Genomic DNA, 16914 nt, shown 5'->3' with positions numbered 1-16914 from the left:
GGGTATGCTGTCTGGTGTAACGTTATCTCTGGTGGGTATGCTGTCTGGTATAACGTTATCTCTGGTGGTTATGCTGGGAGCACATACTCTAGTCAAGCCCAGGACTGTATATTATAAGAACATTCACAACATTATCATACAAACAATATCCTATAGATAAAAGGGAAGTTATATGAAAAGCTGTACAGGGGGTAAATGTGCCCAGTTGCCCATAGCAACCAATCTGCTCGCTTCTTTAATTTTTAAAAAGGCCTCTGCAAAATGAAAGAAGAAATCTAATTGGTTGTTATCAGCAACTGGGCGACTTTTCCTTTGCCCGTGTATTGATGAATCTCTCCCCAGGGCGTGGCCCTAGCAACCATTGGCAGCTCCGCATGTTACCTGACTGGTTACTGTGGCAACCGGTGGAGACAGCAGCAAAACTACAACTCCCAGCATACCTCGGAACCACGCCGGAAGTGAGCGCTCAGCAAGCGTAAGTGACGGTGTAACTTTGTCGGGCCGGAAACACATGAGGGAGAAGTGCAGAGAAGTCCTCACCGGAAATACCGAGAGCGGCGCCGGAAGTACCGGGGGAAGGGCGGAGCCATGCCGCGGAGGAAACAGTCCAACCCCCAGCCGGTGAAATGTGAGCACGCCCGCGGGTGTCAGTGTGTGTGACCCGGCCCGACCCTGCGTGTACCCCGAAATGTGTCCTCCCTATATATACCTCATATCATACTGTATACCTCATATATACTTCATATCCTACTGTGTATCCCATATATACTTCATATCCTACTGTATACCTCATATATACTTCATATTCTACTGTATACCTCATATATACTTCATATCCTACTGTGTATCCCATATATACCTCATATCCTACTGTATACCCCATATATACCTCATATCCTACTGTGTACCCCCATATATACCTCATATCCTACTGTGTACCCCCATATATACCTCATATCCTACTGTGTACCCCCATATATACCTCATATCCTACTGTGTACCCCCATATATACCTCATATCCTACTGTGTACCCCATATATATACCTCATATCCTACTGTATACCTCATATATACTTCATATCCTACTGTGTATCCCATATATACCTCATATCCTACTGTATACCCCATATATACCTCATATCCTACTGTGTACCCCCATATATACCTCATATCCTACTGTGTACCCCCATATATACCTCATATCCTACTGTGTACCCCCATATATACCTCATATCCTACTGTGTACCCCATATATATACCTCATATCCTACTGTGTACCCCCATATATACCTCATATCCTACTGTATACCCCATATATACCTCATATCCTACTGTGTACCCCCATATATACCTCATATCCTACTGTGTACCCCCATATATACCTCATATCCTACTGTGTACCCCATATATATACCTCATATCCTACTGTGTACCCCATATATATACCTCATATCCTACTGTGGACCCCATATATATACCTCATATCCTACTGTGGACCCCATATATACCTCATATCCTACTGTGTACCCCCATATATACCTCATATCCTACTGTGTACCCCATATATACCTCATATCCTACTGTGTACCCCATATATACCTCATATCCTACTGTGTACCCCATATATACCTCATATCCTACTGTGTACCCCATATATACCTCATATCCTACTGTGTACCCCATATATATACCTCATATCCTACTGTATACCTCATATATACTTCATATCCTACTGTGTACCCCCATATATACCTCATATCCTACTGTGTACCCCCATATATACCTCATATCATACTGTGTACCCCCATATATATACCTCATATCCTACTGTGTACCCCATATATATACCTCATATCCTACTGTGTACCCCATATATATACCTCATATCCTACTGTGTACCCCCATATATATACCTCATATCCTACTGTGTACCCCATATATATACCTCATATCCTACTGTGTACCCCATATATACCTCATATCCTACTGTGTACCCCCATATATACCTCATATCCTACTGTGTACCCCATATATATACCTCATATCCTACTGTGTACCCCCATATATATATACCTCATCCTACTGTGTACCCCCATATATACCTCATATCCTACTGTGTACCCCATATATATACCTCATATCCTACTGTGTACCCCCATATATATATACCTCATCCTACTGTGTACCCCCATATATACCTCATATCCTACTGTGTACCCCATATATATACCTCATATCCTACTGTGTACCCCATATATATACCTCATATCCTACTGTGTACCCCATATATACTTCATATCCTACTGTGTATCCCATATATATACCTCATATATATACCTCATATCCTACTGTGTACCCCCATATATATATATACCTCATATCCTACTGTATACCTCATATATACCTCATATCCTACTGTGTACCCCCATATATACTTCATATCCTACTGTGTACCCCCATATATACCTCATATCCTACTGTGTACCCCATATATATACCTCATATCCTACTGTATACCTCATATATATACCTCATATCCTACTGTGTACCTCATATATACCTCATATCCTACTGTGTACCCCCATATATACCTCATATCCTACTGTGTACCCCATATATACTTCATATCCTACTGTGTACCCCATATATACTTCATATCCTACTGTGTATCCCATATATACTTCATATCCTACTGTGTACCTCATATATATACCTCATATCCTACTGTATACCTCATATATACCTCATATCCTACTGTGTACCCCCATATATACCTCATATCCTACTGTGTACCCCATATATACTTCATATCCTACTGTGTACCCTCATATATACCTCATATCCTACTGTGTACCCCCATATATACCTCATATCCTACTGTGTACCCCATATATACTTCATATCCTACTGTGTACCCCATATATACCTCATATCCTACTGTGTACCCCCATATATACCTCATATCCTACTGTGTACCCCATATATATATATACCTCATATCCTACTGTGTACTTCATATATATACCTCATATCCTACTGTGTACCCCATATATATACCTCATATCCTACTGTGTACCCCCATATATATACCTCATATCCTACTGTGTACCCCATATATATACCTCATATCCTACTGTGTACCCCATATATACCTCATATCCTACTGTGTACCCCATATATACCTCATATCCTACTGTGTACCCCATATATACCTCATATCCTACTGTGTACCCCATATATACCTCATATCCTACTGTATACCTCATATATATACCTCATATCCTACTGTGTATCCCATATATACTTCATATCCTACTGTGTACCCCATATATACCTCATATCCTACTGTGTATCCCATATATACTTCATATCCTACTGTATACCTCATATATACTTCATATCCTACTGTATACCTCATATATACTTCATATCCTACTGTGTACCCTCATATATACCTCATATCCTACTGTGTACCCCCATATATACCTCATATCCTACTGTGTACCCCCATATATACCTCATATCCTACTGTGTACCCCATATATATACCTCATATCCTACTGTGTACCCCATATATAACTCATATTCTACTGTATACCCCATATATACCTCATATCCTACTGTATACCTCATATATACCTCATATCCTACTGTGTACCCCCATATATACTTCATATCCTACTGTGTACCCTCATATATACCTCATATCCTACTGTGTACCCCCATATATACCTCATATCCTACTGTGTACCCCATATATATACCTCATATCCTACTGTGTACCCCATATATATACCTCATATCCTACTGTGTACCCCATATATACTTCATATCCTACTGTGTACCCTCATATATACCTCATTTCCTACTGTATACCCCCATATATACCTCATATCCTACTGTGTACCCCCATATATACCTCATATCCTACTGTGTACCCCATATATATACCTCATATCCTACTGTGTACCCCATATATACCTCATATCCTACTGTGTACCCCATATATACCTCATATCCTACTGTATACCTCATATATATACCTCATATCCTACTGTGTATCCCATATATACTTCATATCCTACTGTGTACCCCATATATACCTCATATCCTACTGTGTATCCCATATATACTTCATATCCTACTGTGTACCCCCATATATACCTCATATCCTACTGTGTACCCCATATATACCTCATATCCTACTGTATACCTCATATATACTTCATATCCTACTGTATACCCCATATATACCTCATATCCTACTGTATACCCCATATATACCTCATATCCTACTGTATACCTCATATATACCTCATATCCTACTGTGTACCCCCATATATACTTCATATCCTACTGTGTACCCCCATATATACCTCATATCCTACTGTGTACCCCATATATACTTCATATCCTACTGTGTACCCTCATATATACCTCATATCCTACTGTGTACCCCATATATATACCTCATATCCTACTGTATACCTCATATATACCTCATATCCTACTGTGTACCCCATATATACCTCATATCCTACTGTATACCTCATATATACCTCATATCCTACTGTATACCTCATATATACCTCATATCCTACTGTGTACCCCCATATATATACCTCATATCCTACTGTGTACCCCCATATATACCTCATATCCTACTGTGTACCCCATATATACCTCATATCCTACTGTGTACCCCATATATACCTCATATCCTACTGTATACCTCATATATACCTCATATCCTACTGTGTACCCCCATATATACTTCATATCCTACTGTGTACCCTCATATATACCTCATATCCTACTGTGTACCCCCATATATACCTCATATCCTACTGTGTACCCCATATATAAACCTCATATCCTACTGTGTACCCCATATATATACCTCATATCCTACTGTGTACCCCATATATACTTCATATCCTACTGTGTACCCTCATATATACCTCATTTCCTACTGTATACCTCATATATACCTCATATCCTACTGTATACCTCATATATACCTCATATCCTACTGTGTACCCCCATATATACCTCATATCCTACTGTGTACCCCCATATATACCTCATATCCTACTGTGTACCCCATATATACCTCATATCCTACTGTGTACCCCATATATACCTCATATCCTACTGTATACCTCATATATACCTCATATCCTACTGTGTACCCCCATATATACTTCATATCCTACTGTGTACCCTCATATATACCTCATATCCTACTGTGTACCCCCATATATACCTCATATCCTACTGTGTACCCCATATATAAACCTCATATCCTACTGTGTACCCCATATATATACCTCATATCCTACTGTGTACCCCATATATACTTCATATCCTACTGTGTACCCCCATATATACCTCATATCCTACTGTGTACCCCATATATATACCTCATATCCTACTGTGTACCCCATATATATACCTCATATCCTACTGTATACCTCATATATACTTCATATCCTACTGTGTACCCCCATATATACCTCATATCCTACTGTGTACCCCCATATATACCTCATATCCTACTGTGTACCCCCATATATAACTCATATTCTACTGTATACCCCATATATACCTCATATCCTACTGTGTACCCAATATATACCTCATATCCTACTGTGTACCCCATATATATACCTCATATCCTACTGTGTACCCCATATATATACCTCATATCCTACTGTGTACCCCCATATATAACTCATATTCTACTGTATACCCCATATATACCTCATATCCTACTGTGTACCCCCATATATACCTCATATCCTACTGTGTAGCCCATATATACTTCATATCCTACTGTGTACCCCATATATATACCTCATATCCTACTGTGTATCCCATATATATACCTCATATCCAACTGTATACCCCCATATATACCTCATATCCTACTGTATACCCCCATATATACCTCATATCCTACTGTGTACCCCATATATATACCTCATATCCTACTGTATACCCCCATATATAACTCATATTCTACTGTATACCCCATATATACCTCATATCCTTCTGTGTACCCCATATATACTTCATATCCTACTGTGTATCCCATATATACCTCATATCCTACTGTGTACCCCCATATATACTTCATATCCTACTGTGTACCCCCATATATATATATACCTCATCCTACTGTGTACCCCCATATATACCTCATATCCTACTGTGTACCCCATATATATACCTCATATCCTACTGTGTACCCCCATATATAACTCATATTCTACTGTATACCCCATATATACCTCATATCCTACTGTGTACCTCATATATACCTCATATCCTACTGTGTACCCCATATATATACCTCATATCCTACTGTGTACCCCATATATATACCTCATATCCTACTGTATACCCCCATATATAACTCATATTCTACTGTATACCCCATATATACCTCATATCCTACTGTGTACCCCATATATACTTCATATCCTACTGTGTACCCCATATATATACCTCATATCCTACTGTGTATCCCATATATACCTCATATCCTACTGTATACCCCCATATATACCTCATATCCTACTGTATACCCCCATATATACCTCATATCCTACTGTGTACCCCATATATACCTCATATCCTACTGCATACCTCATATATACCTCATATCCTACTGCATACCTCATATATACCTCATATCCTACTGCATACCTCATATATACCTCATATCCTACTGTGTACCCCATATATACTTCATATCCTACTGTGTACCCCATATATATACCTCATATCCTACTGTGTATCCCATATATACCTCATATCCTACTGTGTACCCCCATATATACCTCATATCCTACTGTGGACCCCATATATATACCTCATATCCTACTGTGGACCCCATATATACCTCATATCCTACTGTGTACCCCCATATATACCTCATATCCTACTGTGTACCCCATATATATACCTCATATCCTACTGTGGACCCCATATATACCTCATATCCTACTGTGTACCCCCATATATACCTCATATCCTACTGTGTTCCCCATATATATACCTCATATCCTACTGTGGACCCCATATATACCTCATATCCTACTGTGTACCCCCATATATACCTCATATCCTACTGTGTACCCCATATATACCTCATATCCTACTGTGTACCCCATATATACCTCATATCCTACTGTGTACCCCATATATACCTCATATCCTACTGTGTACCCCCATATATACCTCATATCATACTGTGTACCCCCATATATACCTCATATCATACTGTGTACTCCCATATATATACCTCATATCCTACTGTGTACCCCCATATATACCTCATATCCTACTGTGTACCCCATATATATACCTCATATCCTACTGTGTACCCCCATATATACCTCATATCCTACTGTGTACCCCATATATACTTCATATCCCACTGTGTACCCCATATATATACCTCATATCCTACTGTGTACCCCCATTTATACTTCATATCCTACTGTATACCCCCATATATACCTCATATCCTACTGTGTACCCCCATATATACCTCATATCCTACTGTGTACCCCTATATACACTTCATATCCTACTGTGTACCCCATATATACCTCATATCCTACTGTGTACCCCTATATACACTTCATATCCTACTGTGTACCCCATATATATACCTCATATCCTACTGTGTACCCCCATATATACCTCATATCCTACTGTGTACCCCATATATACTTCATATCCTACTGTGTACCCCATATATACTTCATATCCCACTGTGTACCCCATATATATACCTCATATCCTACTGTGTACCCCCATATATACCTCATATCCTACTGTGTACCCCCATATATACCTCATATCCTACTGTGTACCCCATATATACTTCATATCCCACTGTGTACCCCATATATATACCTCATATCCTACTGTGTACCCCTATATATACCTCATATCCTTCTGTGTACCCCATATATACTTCATATCCTACTGTGTATCCCATATATACCTCATATCCTACTGTGTACCCCCATATACACTTCATATCCTACTGTGTACCCCTATATACACTTCATATCCTACTGTGTACCCCATATATATACCTCATATCCTACTGTGTACCCCCATATATACCTCATATCCTACTGTGTACCCCCATACATACCTCATGCTGAATAGGATGTCTGGAATATTTCTGATGACCAAGGAGCACGGTCAGGAAACTGCATCCAAATTCATCACTGGGGTCCGACTAACGTGTCTGACCCAACAACCTGCTGCTGCTGAGCACAGATACAGCTGACTACTACCTCCTGGACCATTGTGTCTAAGGGGAACAGAAAGATGAGACCCCCGGGGGCCAAAAATATCTATATATTACTGATCACTGGACAAACATGGCCTGGTCAGATGGATCCAGATCTCTATAGAGAAACAAGACCTGGTCAGATGGATCCAGATCTCTATAGAGAAACATGTCCTGGTCAGATGGATCCAGATCTCTATAGAGAAACATGGCCTGGTCAGATGGATCCAGATCTCTATAGAGAAATATGGCCTGGTCAGATGGATCCAGATCTCTATAGAGAAACATGGCCTGGTCAGATGGATCCAGATCTCTATAGAGAAACATGACCTGGTCAGATGGATCAAGATCTCTATAGAGAAACATGGCCTGGTCAGATGGATCCAGATCTCTATAGAGAAACATGGCCTGGTCAGATGGATCCAGATCTCTATAGAGAAACATGACCTGGTCAGATGGATCCAGATCTCTATAGAGAAACATGTCCTGATCAGATGGATCCAGATCTCTATAGAGAAACATGGCTGGGTCAGATGGATGCAGATCTCTATAGAGAAACATGGCCTGGTCAGATGGATCCAGATCTATATAGAGAAACATGACCTGGTCAGATGGATCCAGAACTCTATAGAGAAACATGTACTGGTCAGATGGATCCAGATCTCTATAGAGAAACATGTCCTGGTCAGATGGGTCCAGATCTATATAGAGAAACATGACCTGGTCAGATGGATCCAGAACTCTATAGAGAAACATGTACTGGTCAGATGGATCCAGATCTCTATAGAGAAACATGTCCTGATCAGATGGATCCAGATCTCTACAGAGAAACATGGCCCGGTCAGATGGATCCAGATCTATATAGAGAAACATGTCCTGGTCAGATGGATCCAGATCTCTATAGAGAAACATGACCTGGTCAGATGGATCCAGATCTATATAGAGAAACATGTCCTGGTCAGATGGATCCAGATCTCTATAGAGAAACATGTCCTGGTCAGATGGATCCAGATCTATATAGAGAAACATGGCCTGGTCAGATGGATCCAGATCTCTATAGAGAAACATGGCCTGGTCAGATGGATCCAGATCTCTATAGAGAAACATGTCCTGTCAGATGGATCCTGATCTCTATAGAGAAACATGACCTGGTCAGATGGATCCAGATCTCTATAGAGAACCATGTCCTGTCAGATGGATCCTGATCTCTATAGAGAAACATGACCTGGTCAGATGGATCCAGATCTCTATAGAGAAACATGACCTGGTCAGATGGATCCAGATCTCTATAGAGAAACATGGCCCGGTCAGATGGATCCAGATCTCTATAGAGAAACATGTCCTGGTCAGATGGATCCAGATCTCTATAGAGAAACATGGCCTGTCAGATGGATCCAGATCTCTATAGAGAAACATGACCTGGTCAGATGGATCCAGATCTCTATAGAGAAACATGGCCTGTCAGATGGATCCAGATCTCTATAGAGAAACATGGCCTGTCAGATGGATCCAGATCTCTATAGAGAACCATGGCCTGTCAGATGGATCCAGATCTCTATAGAGAAACATGACCTGGTCAGATGGATCCAGATCTCTATAGAGAAACATGGCCTGTCAGATGGATCCAGATCTCTATAGAGAAACATGGCCCGGTCAGATGGATCCAGATCTCTATAGAGAAACATGGCCTGGTCAGATGGATCCAGATCTCTATAGAGAAACATGGCCTGGTCAGATGGATCCAGATCTCTATAGAGAAACATGACCTGGTCAGATGGATCCAGATCTCTATAGAGAAACATGGCCTGGTCAGATGGATCCAGATCTCTATAGAGAAACATGTCCTGGTCAGATGGATCCAGATCTCTATAGAGAAACATGGCCTGGTCAGATGGATCCAGATCTCTATAGAGAAACATGATCTGGTCAGATGGATCCAGATCTCTATAGAGAAACATGGCTTGGTCAGATGGATGCAGATCTCTATAGAGAAACATGGCTTGGTCAGATGGATGCAGATCTCTATAGAGAAACATGGCCTGGTCAGATTGATCCAGATCTCTATAGAGAAACATGTCCTGGTCAGATGGATCCAGATCTCTATAGGGAAACATGTCCTGGTCAGATGGATCCAGATCTCTATAGAGAAACATGGCCTGGTCAGATGGATCCAGATCTCTATAGAGAAACATGATCTGGTCAGATGGATCCAGATCTCTATAGAGAAACATGGCTTGGTCAGATGGATCCAGATCTCTATAGAGAAACATGGCCTGGTCAGATTGATCCAGATCTCTATAGAGAAACATGTCCTGGTCAGATGGATCCAGATCTCTATAGAGAAACATGGCCTGTCAGATGGATCCAGATCTCTATAGAGAAACATGACCTGGTCAGATGGATCCAGATCTCTATAGAGAAACATGTCCTGGTCAGATTGATCCAGATCTCTATAGAGAAACATGGCCTGGTCAGATGGATCCAGATCTATATAGAGAAACATGGCCTGGTCAGATGGATCCAGATCTCTATAGAGAAACATGTCCTGGTCAGATGGATCCAGATCTCTATAGAGAAACATGACCTGGTCAGATGGATCCAGATCTCTATAGAGAAACATGTCCTGGTCAGATTGATCCAGATCTCTATAGAGAAACATGGCCTGGTCAGATGGATCCAGATCTATATAGAGAAACATGGCCTGGTCAGATGGATCCAGATCTCTATAGAGAAACATGTCCTGGTCAGATGGATCCAGATCTCTATAGAGAAACATGTCCTGGTCAGATGGATCCAGATCTCTATAGAGAAACATGTCCTTTCAGATGGATCCAGATCTCTATAGAGAAACATGGCCGGGTCAGATGGATCCAGATCTCTATAGAGAAACATGGCCGGGTCAGATGGATCCAGATCTCTATAGAGAAACATGGCCGGGTCAGATGGATCCAGATCTCTGTTGTATTATGCTGATGGGAATTTAGACTTTGGCACATGCAGCTTGAATCAAGCCCTTCCTGTTTGATCAATTCAGAGTGGTGGAGGAGGGGTGGGGAATGTTTTCTTGGTGCACCTGTCTCATCAGTAGGGCTTATCTAAACATTATTGGTAACCAGATTACTTCCTTCATAGCAGCGATTTCCCTGCCTTCACAGAACCCAAATCCTATAGACATCTCAGGGACGGGGTAGAATGGGCCGCGCCGAGCATGTCAGGACCTCCATCTAATGTATGTCGAGATCTGTGAGAGGTGACCATGTCCACCATGTGTCTAAACTCCTGCAGAACTATTTTGGCACCTAGTGGGATATATGCCCTGAATTAGTTGTTGTGGTTTTGAGTGGCAAAGTATGCCCAACAACTTACTAAATAGGGTCTGTAATAAAGTGGACATTCAGTGTAAACAGTGGGGATCAAAAGTTTGGGCACCCCAGGTAAAAAAAAATTATTAATGTGCATAAAGGAGCCAAGGAAAGATGGAAAAATCTCCAAAAGGCATCAAATTACAGATTAGACATTCTTATAATATGTCACCAAAAGTTACATTTTATTTCCATCATTTACACTTTCATAATAACAGAAAACAAAAAAATGGCGTCTGCAAAAGTTTGGGCACCCTGCAGAATTTATAGCATCCACTGCCCCCTTTGGCAAGTATCACAGCTTGTAAACGCTTTTTGTAGCCAGCCGAGAGTCTTTCAATTCTTGTTTGAGGTATCTTTGCCCATTGTTCCTTACAAAAGTCTTCCAGTTCTTTGAGATTTCTGGGCTGTCTGTCACGCACTGCTCTTTTAAGGTCTATCCATAGATTTTCAATTATGTTGAGGTCAGGAGATTGTGAAGGCCATGGCAGAACCTTCAGTTTATGCCTCTTGATGTAATCCCCCGTGGATTTCGAGGTGTGTTTAGGATCATTATCCATTTGTAGAAGCCATCCTCTCTTTAACTTCAGCTTTATCACAGATGGCATCAAGTTAGCATCCAAAATTTGCTGAAATTTTATTGAATCAATTTTTCCTTCTACTCGTGAGATGTTCCTTGTGCCACTGGCTGCAATACAACCCCAAAGCATGATTGATCCATTCCCATGCTTGAAGTGGTACTCCGCTGCCCTGTGTCGGAAGCTCCGCTCCGAAGGCATCCGGAAGTTTATTCACGTCCCCTTCCCATAGACTTTCGTCACACAGCGTCCAGAACAATAAACTTCCGGATGCTGGGGAGCGGAGCTTCCGACACAGGGCAACAGAGTACCCCTTTAACAGTTGGACAGAGGTTCTTTTCATTAAATTCTGTTCCCCTTCTTCTCCAAACGTACCTTTGCTCATTTCGGCCAAAAAGTTCAATTTTATCCTCATCGGTCCACAGAACTTGTTTCCAAAATGCATCAGGCTTGTCCAAATGTTCATTTGCAAAGTTCAAACGCTGATTTTTGTGGTGAGGACGTAGAAGAGGTTTTCTTCTGATGACTCTTCCATGAAGACCATATTTGTACAAGTATCTCTTTATAGTGGAATAGTGTACCACAACTCCAGTGTCTGACAGATCTTTCTGGAGGGATTGTGCAGTCAAACGTGGGTTTTGAATTGTTTTTCTCACAATCCTGCGAGCTGTTCTGTTTGATGTTTTTCTTGGTCTTCCAGATCTTGCTTTAACTTCCACTGTTCCTGGTGACTGCCATTTCTTAATTACATTCCGAACAGAGGATATTGACATCTGAAAACGTTTTGCTATCTTCTTATAGCCTTCTCCAGCTTTGTGAGCGTCAACTATTTTCAGTTTCAGATTTCTAGACAACTGCTTAGAAGAACCCGTGGTGCTGATTGTTGGGGCAAGGTCAGATGAGTCTGGGCATTTAACCCCTTAAGGACACATGACGTACTGGAACGTCATGTGTCCACTCCCGATCTATAATGCAGGGCCACGGCGTGGCCCCGCGTCATAGTGTGCCGGGCCCGGCCTCTAACAACGGTCGGGACCCGTGGCTAATAGCGCGCGGCATTGATCGCTGTGCCGCGCACTATTAACCCTTTAGACGCGGCGTTCAAAGTTGAACGCCACATCTAAAGTGAAACTGAAACCATGCCGGTTAGCTCAGTGGGCTGTTCGGGATAGCCGCGGCGAAATCGCGGCATCCCGAACAGCTTACAGGACAGCGGCAGGGCCCCTTCCTGCCTCCTCGCTGTCCGATCGCCAAATGACTGCTCAGTGCCTGAGATCCAGGCATGAGCAGTCAAGCGGTAGAATCATCGATCACTGGTTTCTTATGAGAAACCAGTGATCAATGATAAAGATCAGTGTGTGCAGTGTTATAGTCTCCTATGGGATAACAATGATCAGCATAAGAGATCAGTGTGTGCAGTGTTATAGGTCCCTATGGGATAACAATGATCAGTATAAGAGATCAGTGTGTGCAGTGTTATAGGTCCCTATGGGATAACAATGATCAGTATAAGAGATCGGTGTGTGCAGTGTTATAGTCTCCTATGGGATAACAGTGATCAGTATAAGAGATCAGTGTGTGCAGTGTTATAGGTCCCTATGGGATAATAATGATCAGTATAAGAGATCAGTGTGTGCAGTGTTAGAGGTCCCTATGGGATAACAATGATCAGTATAAGAGATCAGTGTGTGCAGTGTTATAGGTCCCTATGGGATAATAATGATCAGTATAAGAGATCAGTGTGTGCAGTGTTATAGGTCCCTATGGGATAATAATGATCAGTATAAGAGATCAGTGTGTGCAGCGTTATAATCTCCTATGGGATAATAATGATCAGTATAAGAGATCAGTGTGTGCAGTGTTGTAGTCTCCTATGGGATAATAATGATCAGTATAAGAGATCAGTGTGTACAGTGTTATAGGTCCCTATGAGATAATAATGATCAGTATAAGAGATCAGTGTGTGCAGTTTTATAGTCTCCTATGGGATAATAATGATCAGTATAAGAGATCAGTGTGTGCAGTGTTATAGGTCCCTATGGGATAATAATGATCAGTATAAGAGATCAGTGTGTGCAGTGTTATAGGTCCCTATGGGATAATAATGATCAGTATAAGAGATAAGTGTGTGCAGTGTTATAGGTCCCTATGGGATAATAATGATCAGTATAAGAGATCAGTGTGTGCAGTGTTATAGTCTCCTATGGGATAACAATGATCAGTATAAGAGATCAGTGTGTGCAGTGTTATAGGTCCCTATGGGATAACAATGATCAGTATAAGAGATCAGTGTGTGCAGTGTTATAGGTCCCTATGGGATAACAATGATCAGTATAAGAGATCAGTGTGTGCAGTGTTATAGGTCCCTATGGGATAACAATGATCAGTATAAGAGATCAGTGTGTGCAGTGTTATAGTTCCCTATGGGATAACAATGATCAGTATAAGAGATAAGTGTGTGCAGTGTTATAGGTCCCTATGGGATAATAATGATCAGTATAAGAGATCAGTGTGTGCAGTGTTATAGTCTCCTATGGGATAACAATGATCAGTATAAGAGATCAGTGTGTGCAGTGTTATAGGTCCCTATGGGATAACAATGATCAGTATAAGAGATCAGTGTGTGCAGTGTTATAGGTCCCTATGGGATAACAATGATCAGTATAAGAGATCAGTGTGTGCAGTGTTATAGGTCCCTATGGGATAACAATGATCAGTATAAGAGATCAGTGTGTGCAGTGTTATAGTTCCCTATGGGATAATAATGATCAGTATAAGAGATCAGTGTGTGCAGTGTTATAGGTCCCTATGGGATAACAATGATTAGTATAAGAGATCAGTGTGTGCAGTGTTATAGGTCCCTATGGGATAACAATGATCAGTATAAGAGATCAGTGTGTGCAGTGTTATAGGTCCCTATGGGATAACAATGATCAGTATAAGAGATCAGTGTGTGCAGTGTTATAGGTCCCTATGGGATAACAATGATCAGTATAAGAGATCAGTGTGTGCAGTGTTATAGGTCCCTATGGGAGCTATAACACTGCAAAAAAAAAAAAAGTGAATAAATATCATTTAACCCCTCCCCTATTAAAAGTTTGAATCACCGTCCTTTTCCCATAAAAAAAAACTGTGTAAATAAAAATAAACATATATGGTATCGCCGCGTACGGAAATGTCCGAATTATAAAAATATATCGTTAATTAAACCGCACGGTCAATGGCGTACGCGCCAAAAAATTCCAAAGTCCAAAATAGTGCATTTTTGGTCAATTTTATATCATGAAAAAATGATCAATAAGTCCTATCAATGCAAAAATGGTACCGTTAAAAACTTCAGATCACGGCGCAAAAAATGAGCCCTCATACCGCCCCATACACGGAAAAATAAGAAAGTTATAGGGGTCAGAAATGACAATTTTAAACGTATTAATTTTCCTGCATGTAGTTATGATTTTTTCCAACCTATATAAGTCGGGGATCATTTTAACCGTATGGACCTACAGAATAAAGATAAGGTGTCATTTTTACCGAAAAATGTACTACGTAGAAACGGAAGCCCCCAAAAGTTACAAAACGGCGTTTTTTTTCAATTTTGTCTCACATTGATTTTTTTTTCCGTTTCACCGTAGATTTTTGGGTAAAATGACTGACGTCACTGCAAAGTAGAATTGGTGGCGCAAAAAATAAGCATCATATGGATTTTTAGGCAAGATTTTTTAAAGGCAAGAAGCAAAAATGCAAAAACGGAAAACCCCCCGGTCCTTAAGGGGTTAAAACCTTTGAGATTGACATCACCTGGCAGGGATGTGGAAATCCTATCGCCCGATGCCCGGGACAAGTAGTTTTGGGTGCCGGGCAGGTGAATTTTGGATAGATTTAGCCCTGTATCGGGCAGGGACAGACAGACTTCCCCCTTATTTTTCTTTAATGCCGGTGTGAGGCGCAGGAGCGGATGGAAGTCTTCACCTCACACCGGGGCTCAGGGTGCATGGAGGGGGCAGTGGCGGCCCCCAGCTGATTTCAGTAGCCGCTGCTCAGAGTATACGGAGGGGGCAGTGGCGGCCCCCAGCTGATTTCAGTAGCCGCTGCTCAGAGTATATGGAGGGGGCAGTGGCGGCCCCCCAGCTGATTTCAGTAGCCGCTGCTCAGAGTATACGGAGGGGGCAGTGGCGGCCCCCAGCTGATTTCAGTAGCCGCTGCTCAGAGTATATGGAGGGGGCAGTGGGGGCCCCCAGCTGATTTCAGTAGCCGCTGCTCAGAGTATATGGAGGGGGCAGTGGCGGCCCCCAGCTGATTTCAGTAGCCGCTGCTCAGAGTATATGGAGGGGGCAGTGGCGGCCCCCATCTGATTTCAGTAGCTGCTGCTCAGAGTATATGGAGGGGGCAGTGGCGGCCCCCAGCTGATTTCAGTAGCCGCTGCTCAGAGTATATGGAGGGGGCAGTGGCGGCCCCCAGCTGATTTCAGTAGCCGCTGCTCAGAGTATATGGAGGGGGCAGTGGCGGCCCCCAGCTGATTTCAGTAGCCGCTGCTCAGAGTATATGGAGGGGGCAGTGGCGGCCCCCAGCTGATTTCAGTAGCCGCTGCTCAGAGTATATGGAGGGGGCAGTGGCGGCCCCCAGCTGATTTCAGTAGCCGCTGCTCAGAGTATACGG

At 41.8% G+C, this 16914-nt stretch overlaps 1 protein-coding gene across 4 annotated transcripts in view; it reads left to right on the top strand.

Annotated features, from left to right (window-relative positions):
• The first annotated feature begins 422 nt into the window (after positions 1–422).
• LOC130328643 (zinc finger protein 513-like) overlaps positions 423–16914 on the top strand; it is an 88832-nt gene continuing 72340 nt past the window's right edge. The window contains exon 1 of one of the 4 annotated variants that reach the window (XM_056553475.1): positions 423–628. In XM_056553475.1, the coding sequence (XP_056409450.1) occupies positions 589–628 (40 nt within the window). In that variant the 5' untranslated portion in view covers positions 423–588. The remainder of the gene's footprint in view (positions 629–16914) is intronic. The other 3 variants (XM_056553476.1, XM_056553478.1, XM_056553477.1) reach the window with 3 other exon arrangements.

The sequence above is a fragment of the Hyla sarda genome, unplaced genomic scaffold (genome assembly GCF_029499605.1).
Source record: "Hyla sarda isolate aHylSar1 unplaced genomic scaffold, aHylSar1.hap1 scaffold_311, whole genome shotgun sequence".
Taxonomy (NCBI): Eukaryota; Metazoa; Chordata; class Amphibia; order Anura; family Hylidae; genus Hyla; species Hyla sarda.
This window is presented reverse-complemented; position numbering and strand designations above follow the sequence as displayed.